The following is a 13,830-nucleotide window of genomic DNA, read 5'->3' as shown; positions in this document are numbered from 1 at the left end:
AAATCTTAAAAAAGAAGAGTCTAATGTAAATATTTTAATTTTGATCACTTTGTGACTTGAATGACTATTTCAATTTTATTTTATTTTTCATATTTATTTATTTATTTATTCTTTTAAAAAAACATCTTAATTAATTTTTTTCAGTGTTCCAAGATTCATTGTTTATGCACCACACCCAGTGTTCCATGCAATATGTGCCCTCCTTAACACCCACCACCAGGCTCACCCGGCCCCCCAACCCCCTCCCTCCAAAACCCTGAGTTTATTTCTCAGAGTCCACAGTCTATCATAATTTGTCTCCCCCTCTATTTCAATTTTATAATAAATACAACCCTTGGATTTCATTACAGATATTTTAACATAGAACTTTGCTGATTCTCAGTGGGTGCTGGTTTTTTTTTTTTTTTTTTTTTTAATAAGTACTCTGCTTTTCTGGGCGCCTGGGTAGTTCAGTTTGAGAGGTTTGTGACTCTAGATCTCAGGGTCCTGCGCTCCAGCCCCACGTGGGTGTAGAGATTACTTAAATAAATAAAATTTTAAAAAAGATAAAGTACTCTGCTTTTCCTTAAGGATGTACTAATTCTCTGATGCCAGTCATCCTTAACTCATAGCTAGACTGAGGCTGCAAAAATGTTTACTTTTGCCTCCTAAAAACTGTTGAATTGAGGTGATTGTACATTAGGTTTAAAAATTTTAAGTTGTTAACTAAGCCTTAAGTTTACGGTATACTGTACAGTATAAAACAAGAGGATCTTAAAGACTTTTTTGGTGATGGGGGTGGGGGTGATATTTTGGGTGTCAGAATTTAAAATTGGTTAAGTACAGGGGTGCCTGGGTGTCTTAGTCTGTTAAATGTCTGCCTTCTGCTCAAGTCAGGATAGCAGAATCCCAGGATCGAGCCCGGCATTGGGCTCCCTGCTCAGTGGGAGCCTGCTCTGCTTCTCCCTCTGCCTTCACCCTGCTCTCGTGCGCTGTCTCCTGCTCTCTCTCTCTCAAATAAATAAAATCTTAAAAAAAAAAAAAAAAAAAAAATTGGTTAAGTACAAATGCGGAGCGTTTTCTGCCCTCTAGTGGTTAAAAGTAATTTTGCAGTATATGTTCTATTTCGGCGCTTTAAATTACATGGGAAAAGCTACATGATATTTCATGATATTTTAAAAGTGGTTTGAAAATTACGTGGGCGCCTTTCTGTAGGTAATTACTATCGTTGCATATTTTAAGAAAGAAAATTTTATATTTTGTTAACCACAATATGCCAATTCCTAGAAATCTGGTGAGAAATAAATTTTGAGAGAATTGTTTTTCAGGATTAAAATAATACTTCTCTACCTCTATGAAGAGAGTATTAATTTGACATTGATATCATTATAATTTAATTCTACTCCTTTTTTTTTTTTTAAAGTTTTTATTTACTTATTTGACAGAGAGAGATCACAAGTAGATGGAGAGGCAGGCAGAGAGAGGGAGCAGGCTCCCTGCCTAGCAGAGAGCCCGAGGCGGGACTGGATCCGAGGACCCTGAGATCATGACCCCAGCCCAAGGCAGTGGCTCAACCCACTGAGCCACCCAGGCGCCCTTAATTCTACTCTTGATTGTAATAGTGATTTTCCTGTTTGACTCCTTTCATAGTTCCTATATATAGGAAGAGACCAATGAGTGATAATTCCTTCCATTTCCTAGACATAGGATTAGACACATTATTTTGGTGTTATAATATGAGAGGAAAACTTGGGACGCCTGGGTGGCTCAGTTGGTTAAGCAGCTGCCTTCGGCTCAGGTCATGATCCCAGCGTTCTGGGATCGAGTCCCACATCGGGCTCCTTGCTCGGCAGGGAGCCTGCTTCTCCCTCTGCCTCTAGCCTGCCACTCTGTCTGCCTGTGCTTGCGCTCTGTATCTCTCTCTCTAACAAATAAATAAAATCTTTAAAAAAAAAAATATGAGAGGAAAACTTCATAATAGATGAAAGACAAAAATAGGCTGTCCATCTTTGTAAAATCTGTATATAGTGTTCTAAAACACTGAAGATTTATTCCTGGGCTTCAGTGCACTTGTGTTTTCCCTTTTTAAAGCTTAATTTGACAAATGTTTCCTGAATGTTTCAAATGTTTGAGGGCCAGAGGGGAGATGGTTGTGGGGTGGTGGACAGAGGAGGAAGAACACCAATGTGGAAGTCAGATCTCAGTTTTGCCCTCTTCTTAGCTCACATTTCTTCAGAAAGTTCTTTCTGAGCTTACTTCTCACGTATAAAATGAGCACCACAAAGATAGTTAGAACAGCGTTAGATGTTAAACCAGACGTAGTTATCATAACAATAAATCGTCACTATTACTAAGTGGGGGAGAGGTACAGAAACATGGAAGTTTTTGTTTCTAGGAATAAAGCATAGTTTGGTGTGTTCATTAAACAAAAGGGCAAATTCCAAAGGAAAAGTGTCACATAATGTCTACAGAAAGAGCTTGAGGACAAATAGAAAGCTGAGGCCGTTGCTCTCACCTTACATGCCTATTTCATTTTGTTGGTCACAGTTAGGTGAACACTGATCTTTCATTTTTCTCACTGAGAAATTGGTCCCAGAGTCAGTATATATTTTTTCCTTTTTGTATTTCTCAAGGTCATTGTCATAGTGTGATGTATGAAATGTGGACCTGAGATCACATGGAAGTCACTTCCCATGAAAATCATTGATGTTGCCCATCCCAGCTTTCCCGAAGCCCCTACACTTTGCTCACTTTACAGGCTAACTGAGGTTAAGGTCAGGACCAATTCAAATGGAATATGGGAATGTGGGAAAGAAGGGAAGTATTGGAAGAGAGGAGGAAGGGTATAGAATGGGATATTTGGGGATGTGCCCAGGAAAGCACATTAAGGAGAAGGGCATAATTACCATGTCACTTCCATTTTATGCTACTGTAAAAAGTCAGAATTTGGAGGAAGATCAGGTTAAACCACTTGAGTTGTTCTGATTGTTTGGCATTACGTTCTCTGCATTTAATTGTCTAATTAGATAACAATATTTACTTATAAATTGAATTAGATGTTAATTTAAAGTTATTCTAGAAATAAAAATCTTCTATTGAAGTGATTCTTAAACTTTATGGAAACACCACTGAGAATTTTCCCAAGAACTCTGAACTCTTTTTCAAAAAGATTCATATGTATATGTAATGATTCAGAGAAAATGATATTTTTAGCAGGTATAAGCATTCCTTGTAAGGATAGCTCCAACACTGTTGCAAAGGATGTAAAAAAGAAGTTTTAACCAAACATCACAATCTAACAGACTAAAATTCCAAAGCGAGATCACCATTTGCAAGAGGTTCCATTAGTCCTCAATCCCCTTACCTATGTGGAGACTATAAAAGGGTAGGATTTGGGTTTATGAAGAGATTTCTTTGAGGAGCTTTGTTCCCTCACTCTGAATGCCCCCTTCCCATGCCCAGGTGTCAGAGATTACTACGTTTCTTACTCTTTACCAAGGAGGGGCTTCCGTATGACAAAGAAATATGTTCCATGTGGTTGAGAGAAACAAAAGACTGTTGCCCAACTTCAGGCCAAAAAGCTAAAGCTCTGGGAGCAGCAGGATAACAGAGGAGTGTTGGGAGTGTGGAGGGTGAACTGTGTGTGACCAGACTTTGGTAAAGAGAGGTTTGTGAGAACCATCTGGAATCCTACTGAAGAGGCTCTTCAGAAGACAAATGGGCATGTGTGCAGTGGACGGTTGAGTCCTAAGGTCGGAGCTGAGGCCCGCTTGGGGGTTGAAAGGTATTATGGGTAACAGAAGGTGGAGGGAGAGCGGCCCAGCAATGGGGCCCAAAGGTGAATCTATCCACCCTGGTAAGAACTGTCCTATGCCCTTGACTTTGATCTCAGACTGTCTTCCATCCCAGTAGAGTTCAACAAAGCAGCAAGAGTGAGGAATCAGGTGAGCTTAGAATGGAGGCAGAAGTTGAGTATAGTCCTGACCCCAAACTCAGGCCCGGTGTGGCAACAGTAGAGAATGAATTAATGGATGGCTGAACATAGACTGAAATGTTGATTGCAGTGGAATTGAGACCCCACATTTTTTACTTAGACCAAGAGTCTGACGTCATTCAACACCTGTGAGGTTCAGGGCATCTGTGTAAGCGTCCATCCAGGGCCAGGGGGAAATTGCTGTATACCTTCTTTTCTGTCCTTTACATCTTAAGCAGGTAGTGGGATACAAAAATAAATTTGCATTTGACCACATCTTACAAGTTGTGCAGTTATACTGATATCCGCTGTATGATACAAGCAGACCTCCCAGGCCCAAGTGACTGGCTGACCCTTGGGTTTCATGTGGAAAATGGGAGCTTCTTTGATTAATAAACATGGGGAGAAAGGGAATACTAGAAGTGTGGGAAGAGCCAGAAGGACAAGTCTGGGGGGACAGGACAAATTACATAATTTGAGGGAACCACTGCAAAATAAAAATACTGGCCCCTTCTTCAAATTTATTATGAATTTCAGAAGGCAACAACAGAGCATTTAACCAAGCAAGGGCCCTGTGTGACTGCATGGGCTGCACATCCACAATGTTACCCTGGGGTGAAGAAGGAGGGAAACCTACTAGTTGTCCAGTTAGAGATACTCGGGAGAACAGGCTTGTCCAGTTGAAACTTTTTCAGTGAAACAGTCTGAGTGAGATCCCCTTCTGAAGATCCCACAAATGCTTAGCAAAATTGTGAACTACCTTGTGTGAATGGTTTCTTGGGGAAGCCAGCGAACAAGACAAGTAGGTAAGGGAACAGCTGGCAGCAGTTATTTACCTGACACTTTCCATGTATTTCAAGGGTTTAGGTATAACTCATGTTATATGACAAGAAATTTCCCCATGTCATACAGTATGAAGGGATCACATGGCTTTTTGTTTATTTCTTTATTAGTGTATCAGGATGTTGCGTGATACTTTCTCTGTTGCTCAGAATTGGTGACTAGGGACCAAATCTGGATGTAAAAGCTGCCAAAACACCTAGTATTATAATGAAAACTGTGGATGGTAGGGACCAACACCCCTTCAGGGTTTACAACGAGGTGGCAGAGCCACAGAAGCCCCTCCCAACTGTGTTTGAGAGGTAGGCCCAGAGGAGGCCCTGCTGCAGGGGCTCTACACCCTGAAGCCAAGCTAGAGAAGTTTCTAGAAAACCCCTCATTGAGAGCAGGGGCATGAAGCAGGCACTGGCACTTCACTTCTGACTGGCTGTTTGCTTAGGCAGTAGACTTACTGATCTCCCCCTGCCCCTCCTAAACAGGGAAAAGAGGGTTGGAGACAAATGTACTCAGCATGGAGCAGCCGAGGGGCAGCGTGCAGTCCAGCCCTCAGCATAGAGGGATGACTGTGTTTTCTATGGATCAAGTGGATGCTGAGAAAGTGGTTGGCTCTAGCCTTCCTTTCTGGCAATAAGAAGCTAGGGGGAGTACAGATGAGGTAATGGTCATTGGAAGAGATCAAGTAGCATCCTTGTCTCTCAGGTCACTGCCCTAGATAGGGCTCCCTGAAGAACTCACTTGTAGAAGCAGTGTCATCATTTAGAGAAGACACAGAGGCTACTCTTGACCCCCTACCCCATCTCTCCTTTGCCCATTCAGACACCCTGGAGAAAATAGGAGAAGAGATTGTTTTCCAGAGGCCTATCATTCCTCTGAGATGAGGAAGCAGAGGAAGAGGGGAAGAAGAGCAGAGAGATGCCCCTTTCACCTCTTCAGGTTCTTCCAGTCACTGGCCCAGCCAGCAATGGGAGATGGGAAGCTTTGCTTTGGATATGAAGTTGGCATCTTTAACTGGACTTGAGGTTTTTTTTTTTCTTTTTTTAAAAATTCCAGTTAGTTAACATACAGTGTAATATTAGTTTCATGTGTACAATATAGTGATCCAACACTTCCATTCAACACCCGGTGCTCATCACAGCAAATGCCCTTCTTAAACCCCACCACCTATTTACCACTCCCCCCACACATCCCTTCTGGTAACCATCAGTTTGTTCTCTGTAGTTAAGAGTCTGTTTCTTGTGGACTTGACTGAGTTTTTTAATATCAGGAAGTGACCGAGGAAGTTATAGATTCTGTCCAAGGTCTCTCATTAAGGAATCACTACCCAGCAGGGAAAGGACATTCAACACAGCACAGCTGGGGGCAGGATAGGAGGGAAAATAACACCATTTCTTATTTGCACCCTATGGACTTGAGACTGTTCAGTAAACCAGCTATATCTGATTAGGGACCTCATGTTCTTACGACTAAAGTTGAATAACTGTGCATTTGTGTTGTAGTGTATTGTGTTTGTAAATTGTTAGTTTAGGAGTGACCAGATTTTTTCTGCAAATCAAAAACTTGAACTATTAGATGAGAAAAGAGACACACCAGAAAGCAAGTTTCCAAATAGAGGAGACACTTAAAGAAGTATCTAATAACTGCCTTAAAAATAATCTCTCTTTTTAGAAAAATTTCAGCCTATCATAGAATCACTAACAGTTGATGCAATGGAAAAAAAATGGGTGTATAAAATCACGTTTGTAAGTGATTTGTTATTCTTGTTCACTTGTCAACCATGTTACTCTCTTAAATTATTTAAATTTCATAAAAACATTTGTTAGGCTATTCCTCTATTTAACTTTTTATTTCAGTGTGACTGTGTCTATGATTTTTACATAAGATGGTGAGATGGCTTCAGCTTTCCTCTGTGCCCCCCTCCTTCCTCTTTCCTCATTACCAGAGACTTCTTAAGTATTTGCCATGTTCTTTTTATTTAGACAAAAATTATTTCATATTTACATTATAATATTCTTTAAATTTTTTAAAACAACTTTTTAAGATACTAGCTCTAGTGACGAAGAAAAATTGTTGTCAGTGATAACCCATCAGAAGAATACAGTGACTCTTTATCCATTGGTGTCCTCATTGTAGAGTTGTTTGTAGATTATAGACCACAGCTTAAATCGTCTTCAGGGACAAGCTCCAGGCTTATTTTTCTTGTTTCAGTTCTGCACCATCTATTTTCTTGAATCCCAGTCTCCTAAAATGGAAGCCATACGAAATGTTCTCATCCATCATAACAATGCCATGAATACATACAAAAATACTAGCCATGATCCTAACTGCCTCATTATACTTGAGTTGAATTGTGTTGCACTTGAAACGAGTGAGATGTTGATGAGAACCTTAATTTGTAATGGGTGCATACTCAGGTTTACCAACTTACCCTTGACTCATCCCTCTCCCTCATGACTGTCCCACTGGCAACATCTGGTGAGCTGCCAAATTCTGCTTCCATGTTATGTCTCAGGACTTCAGCAGAAATGTCAGTGGTTCTCCTTTCCTTGATGAATAATGTCCTTTACTGAGCCCCGAGTGCACTTTCTACTCTTACCCCTACCTCCTCGCCTTCTTACCTTCTTTCCTCTCCTCTTCGTACCCCTGCTGCTTTCACCAAACTGAACCCCAGCTGTGGTTCATACTCTGCTCTTTGCCTGAAAGTATCTTCTCTCCTCCCCCCAGTCTCTGAATATTCAAAACAGAGCCATCTTTCAAAGTCTAACTCAAAAAAATTTCTCAGATTTCCACATGTAGAAATACTCTCCTTTCTCTCTCTCTCTCTCTCTCTCTCTCTCTCTTTTTTCTGGGCACTGGGGATATGCAGTGGATAAAAAGCATGGGATTTATGGGCCCAAAATTCTACTAAGGGGGAATGGACTCTGAACATATGTCAGATAGGGACAAGAGCCATGGTAAAAAATAAAATCAGGAATGTTCTGAAAATGTCTCCCTTCTAAGGTGTCACAGCTTGCTGCCTTCCTTTCTAAAGGCCTTAATTAAAGTGTCATGTTCCACTTTATAGAAATTTGTTGGCTTTGTTGTTTTTATATATACTCTATTAGAAAATAATAGGTAAGTTGCCTATTAATTTTATGGACCTCTTGCTTTCTGATTTGTACATAGTAGATAACTTATTAAATACTTACTAAAGCAAACAATGATTGAATTAGAACTCACTTATAAAATGAGGTCCAGAAAAAATAAAAAAAATTTGATTTAAGGTTGAGGATGAAAACCTTCTGAATTTGAGACCTGGGGTATTGGGATGCCTTCCTTTGTCCTTGTAGATAGCTTCCTCATGCGGGACCTTTCACATTAAAGAGGTCAAATGTTGGACTATATGTCACAGGCCTAATTCCCAATCACATCATCGAATCTTCTTACTCAGTGTGTGGCTATAGAGTAGTGAGGTTGATGCCCATGTGGGGCTTAGGGGAAGCCACGTCATTACTTCCTACAGCTACTCATGTTTATATCTGGCCCTCCGTAGGTCTCAGTTTAGGTACTTATTTCCCTTTCTCTTTGCTTTTTTCCTCCTAAGACTCTTAACTCTCTTAGAAATTTCTTTTGAAAAGAGGTAATCCTTTTTCACGTTTCTGGCAGCTACATACAAGAGCCCATGCATTTTAACTGGTTTTCGGGTATTTACCCTGAGAGTTTTTGATCAGAATTCTGGATTTCTTGAGGCTGGCAGTTCATGGAGTAGCTCACTGGCAGATGGCGAATGCATGAATTGTTGGAGCAAATCACTCAGTGTCTTGGCGACACTTTTGGCTGTTGTTCTCCCAAACCTCTGGGGCAGGTTAGGAACATGTCTTGAGATGCTTTCCTTTATATTTCTTCCAAATCTCAGAGGCAGCTTGGCCATCACCCCAGTGCTTCTTTCTTCTTCCACGGTCCTCCCAAATCTTAACGGCAAGTTGGCTGCCGAGTGTGGCATTTTGTTGACTGTGGGTGCACTCATCTTAATGACAGTTTTTGGACCCCAGTTTTTTAGTTCTTCAAAATTCAGACTTCTTTCCTTTTCCCCCTTAAGGTCTCCTTCAGGCTATGATTGGAAATGTATATTAAAATAAGTTATTGTTAACCACAAAATAAACTGAGGGATGCTGGGGGGAGGGAGGAGGGAGAGAGTGGTTGGGTTATGGACATTGGGGAGGGTATGTGCTTATGGTGAGTGCTGTGAAGTGTGGAAACCTGGAGATTCACAGACCCGTACTCTTGGGGTCAATAATACATTATATGTTAATAAAAAATTAAAAAAATTAAAAAAATTTTTTAAAATCTTAAAATAATAAGTTATTGTGATAGGCAATAGGTTTAAACCCCGAATTAACTTAAACCCAGACTTTAGTTTGCAGAACTGTTAAAGCAACAAACAAAGTTTGTGTTTTCATAGGCAGAATTTTTAAATAAATAGTTCAGATTAGGTTTCTTAAAGCAGTCCAGTTTCTCTATCCCTGGACTATTGTAAGACAACCATAAAATATTACTAAAATCCATAGAGCGAATACAGCAATGTGTTTGAGCAGCAGGAGCATACAAAGGATTGAAAGGAGGCAAAAATTTATCTTACTGCAGTTATTCTCCTTCAGCTTTTGATCCATGTTATTTATGAAATATTTCATGTATTATTATATTTTGATTTTAGAGAAACCTCCCACTGCCTCTTCATGTCCCTGTGTCTCCTCTTTTTAAATGCTGAAGTGGTGGATACATGAAAACAGAGATGCTGGCCAGGTTTTGGGGTAGAGTTAGAGGAGGCTTCATCGTCTTTCTTACCTGCTCATATTCAGAGCTCTGCTCTAAGAAACTGATTGTATTTTTATTAGTACACAAGTTACATTTTTAGGAAAGCACTGTTTGGTTTGTGGGCTATGTACCACTAACATACCAACCTTAAATGAACCATTTAAAATACAGCAAATATTTAATTAGATTTAGCTTTACCATGAAAATTTGTCCCTATGAAGATTTTTAAATGATCGTTTCTCTGATTGTGAAAAGAAATACATACTCATTTCAGCAAGTTTGGAAAATATATAAAATCATAAAAAATAAAATAGAAATATCTTGCAATTCCACCATCTAAGGATAAATACGTTACTTTGATATAGATGTACCATAAACTTACTGGCTCATCATTACTAAGTAGGACAGATAATCCTTATATATTTTTGTTGTTGTTGTTGTTTGTAGTTGAAGACAACTCAAATGTTCAGCTGAAATATATCCAGGTCTTATTTCTGCAACTATTTATTACAACTGTGTACTTCTGAATCAATTGAAAATTATTAATGTACCTTGTGCTTGCTAAGTATCATATCCTGTACATAAACTGTCATTATGCCAGACTGCTTGCTGTTGTATTAAAAAATACAAGTTACATCAACGCACTGTCATGGAAGGCTGCAATTGGACAAACAACAAAGCACAAACATTCCTTTTTCTTTAAAAAATAAAAATGCATTAGATTTAGGACAAATATATAGTTAATATTAGTCATGTTGGAGTTAAAAAACTTACCTCAGAATATTTGTCATAATTTTCTTTGCTGGCAAGATTGGACATCATTAATTCATCTGAACAAAAGACATTTGATGTTAACAAGCTTGAAGTGGCTAAAATCACTAAAATGAAGCATTTTGATGAAATAACTTTCATTTTGTTCAGAATCTAGAATTAAGTTTCTATGTGCAGCCTAATGTCTACAAGGAGGGGAATCATAGTCTTTTTATACTGTCTAAAACAAAGGAAAGTTTGATTTATCAGTGAAACCAATCCCACATATTTTAAGTACTAATATTAATTAGTGTTTAACTATATATTTAAGGAATGTGGGTAATTCATTCTGGAAAGACAGCAATCTTCCTGTTTGCAAATTCATTAACTTTGAAAATAATTTTCCTCATTATGAAGGAGCTTCTAATTAGGTAAGTTTGGGACCATGGTAATTAAGATTCCAAACAAACAGAATGCTTCATTTCTTTGAGCTCGAATGAAAAATATTTTGGTGTTTGCGTCAATTCTTGAGAAGGGAAAAAAAATAGTATTCAATTCATGCTAGCTCTATTAAAAAAAGTGCTGTTTTTTTTTTTTAACCCACACAAAAGAGTTAGGCATAGTATTTTCAAAATGTCAAACAAAATTCAGAATATAAAAAGAGTTCTAAGTCACATAGTACCCAAATAAAATGACATTAATTAACTTTTCGTAAAATGCTGTTTGGTTATTAAAAAGTGTCAGGATTAAATGTCAGCTATGATGTGAAAGGAGGGCATAAGACCATGAGCTAGGCGTTTTGACAAACAGCCTGTCTCAAGAGAAACTGGAGGCAGTTCTAGGCCTTTTCTATCTTCCCCGTGGGCCTTATTTGGCAAAACTGTATAAATCACTGGGATTGTATTTCTGTGATGATGCCGTATCCTACCTTCCTCCTCAGAGCCCTTAAGAACCCTGGCAAAGGTTTGGTAAGTCACACACATGCTAATTTTGTTGCTCCCCTGGCCCGTATTATTTGGGTAATCTCACATTGCCACAGGCATACTGACATCATGGCATCAGAAAAGAATTTATAGAAATAAATGCTTATGTCCTGAAATGCCAAAGCGCGTCTCTTTTGGAGCACGTGACTGATATTCTTAAAGACCTGCCTTATCATTAGACTGCCTAGATTCTAGAGAAATCATTACTTGTTCCCATCTGCCCATTCAACCCTCTCAGGAGACAGAGACCTTACAGTGATTGATCTCTAGCTACTTCTAGACACAGACACTTAGAAGTGAATTCACAAAAGAGCAAGTCATAAAGTTGCACCTTTTGTGTCAAGGATTGTGCCACCTCGAGCCACTCCCACAAAGTGCCATATTTTAAGGTATGTGATGGGCGGAAGTGAAGATCCTTCTCCAGATTATAGGTTTCCAGAATAAATTAGAAAAACAACAGTGCGTAAACTCTTGGGTACCCTGAGGTCCCACTGCCCACAGCTTCTCTTCAGGCAGTTGACATCATTGGCCTCATTTGTTTTGGTCCGTGCTAGCCAAGAATCCCCGCAATAGGAGGCAATTAATTCAATTTATAGTCTAGGGTTAATTTTGTAAGACTGTTATTGGATTATTTGGGTTTAATTTCCCCGAGGATTTAATGCATTTCTCTTTCAAATTGTTCCTTTGCAAAGTGCTGATGGAACTTCCTTTTTTTTGTGGTCAGTAGATTCAAACTTTTGAGAAATGGGTGAAGCGAGGAGCAAGTTTTGTGGGGCCGAGTTCACACCCTGGAAAGAGTGGAAGGGATCAGCCTGGGTCTCTTTCAGGATATGCTCGCTGGCTGGTTGTTTCAGAGGTTAGCATTACACCAGTTTGCAGTTCTGCTGCTTGGGGTTTTGGCACATCTATGAGTTTTTCGGATTGCAGTCAGCACCTAGTATAGCCGATCTGACTAATCACTCCTCTGCCTCCACCAGGTTCAAACCTCCAAGTCTGGTGTGTACTTAGAGTTCGCTTATTAATACAGGGCTTGGCACTTTTCAACCATATTCTTAGTTAGCTTGGAAAACATCGATATAAAATAGCATGACCTGACATACACAGTACGAAATCACTCTGTCTTTCGATGAAATGTGCTCCTGTATACGTAGCCTATGTAGGGATTCCTGATGAGACATAGGAGCATACAAAAAATCAAAACAACGTCTGTCTCCTGGCCATGTGGCATTTCCATACATGCTTCATTTTACTAAGACTTTAGAGACTTGAAGCTACTCCGTCTAAGACTCTCTCTCCAGCTTGGACACTTCACGTCCTTGGCTTCCTACCAGATGGTGCCGTTGGGATGCCTCACAGGCGTCTCAAGTGCTCTATGTCCCAACTGAGAAAGTATGAATGCCAGAGAAGGGTGCTACTCCAGGCCAGAGCCTGTCTCTCATCACAGGTGGGAGATACTCTTCTGGGGTGCAAATGGGTCAAGGCTGGGAAGGCAACTTCTGGGGAACTGTGAGACTCATTGGGAATCTGCCATAGCCATGGGGATGAATGCTGCCACATGTCCTTAACCTGTACCACCGGCAGCCATGTGTAGGCAAAAAGAAGCAAATGGAAACCCATTTGATCCAGAAAGAGATGTCCCTTCCTCCTGTAGTATACCCCCTCTAGTGCCTTTTACTGACAAAGCATAAAATTATACCTGCTGCAAAGGATAAATGCTTAGGGAGTCCATCTCTCTTATCTCAGAGCATGAAATCAAGAGTGGATTTGGAGTTGAGAGGCAGTAAATAGATCAACTTGGCATGGCCATCCACCCACTTGACCCAGCCCAAATCCTTTGGGAGATCCATGACTATTTCCTCCCCTTTTCTCCCTCATCCTATTCTAGAGTCCATGAAAAACTAGTTTCTAGTTTTGAGCTATTACACTCAATAATACTAGACACACTATTTTTCTGAGCACTTACCACATACCAAGAACTGTCCTAAGTACTTTGTGAATTAACTTGTTTAGCTTTCCTAATAATCTCATTAGCAGTTATAACTACTACTGCTCCTCCTCCTCCGCCTACTCCTCTGGCTTTCTGGAAAGGAAGACTAACTAAGGTGCAAAAGGATGAAGTAAGTTTCTCTACAAATGGCAGGGCCAGGATTTGAACCCAAGCGTTCTGAACGTGTTCTCGCTGTGCCAGTCTGCCCCATCAAACCTGGTCTGTTCTAAATTCCAATTAATCTGTTCACATCTCTCCATCCCCAGTGCCAGTACTCAGCTCAATATGTTCTCTTGCTTACACTTTTTCCTTGGTCCTCTCCAGTTCTTCCTCTATGGAGCAATCAGAAATATCTTCACAAAGTAGAGCGGATTTGTGATTTCTTTTTAAAAACCTTCCAGTGGTTTCCATTTTTTGTGGAATCACTTTAGGCCACTTTTCATTACTCGTAGACGTCTTAACGTCTCCTGCGTTGCCTCTCCCACTCCTCCCTGCCACCTCTGTGCTTTATGACAAACTTCTTTCTA

The 13,830-nt window shown here is 39.9% G+C and overlaps 1 protein-coding gene across 1 annotated transcript; it reads right to left on the bottom strand.

Moving 5' to 3' along the window:
- Positions 1-8,495: 8,495 nt before the first annotated feature.
- On the bottom strand, positions 8,496-10,495 carry NPVF (neuropeptide VF precursor). The gene is made up of 2 exons (XM_032304204.1): positions 10,358-10,495; positions 8,496-8,879 (listed from the first exon to the last, which is right to left on the bottom strand). Exons 1-2 carry the CDS (start codon positions 10,493-10,495, stop codon positions 8,496-8,498), a joined length of 522 nt encoding a protein of 173 aa, XP_032160095.1.
- Positions 10,496-13,830: the final 3,335 nt, after the last annotated feature.

This window comes from Mustela erminea, chromosome 11, assembly GCF_009829155.1.
Source record: "Mustela erminea isolate mMusErm1 chromosome 11, mMusErm1.Pri, whole genome shotgun sequence".
Taxonomy (NCBI): Eukaryota; Metazoa; Chordata; class Mammalia; order Carnivora; family Mustelidae; genus Mustela; species Mustela erminea.
Note: the sequence above shows the minus strand (reverse complement) of the source record. Positions and strands in the feature narration are given on the sequence as shown.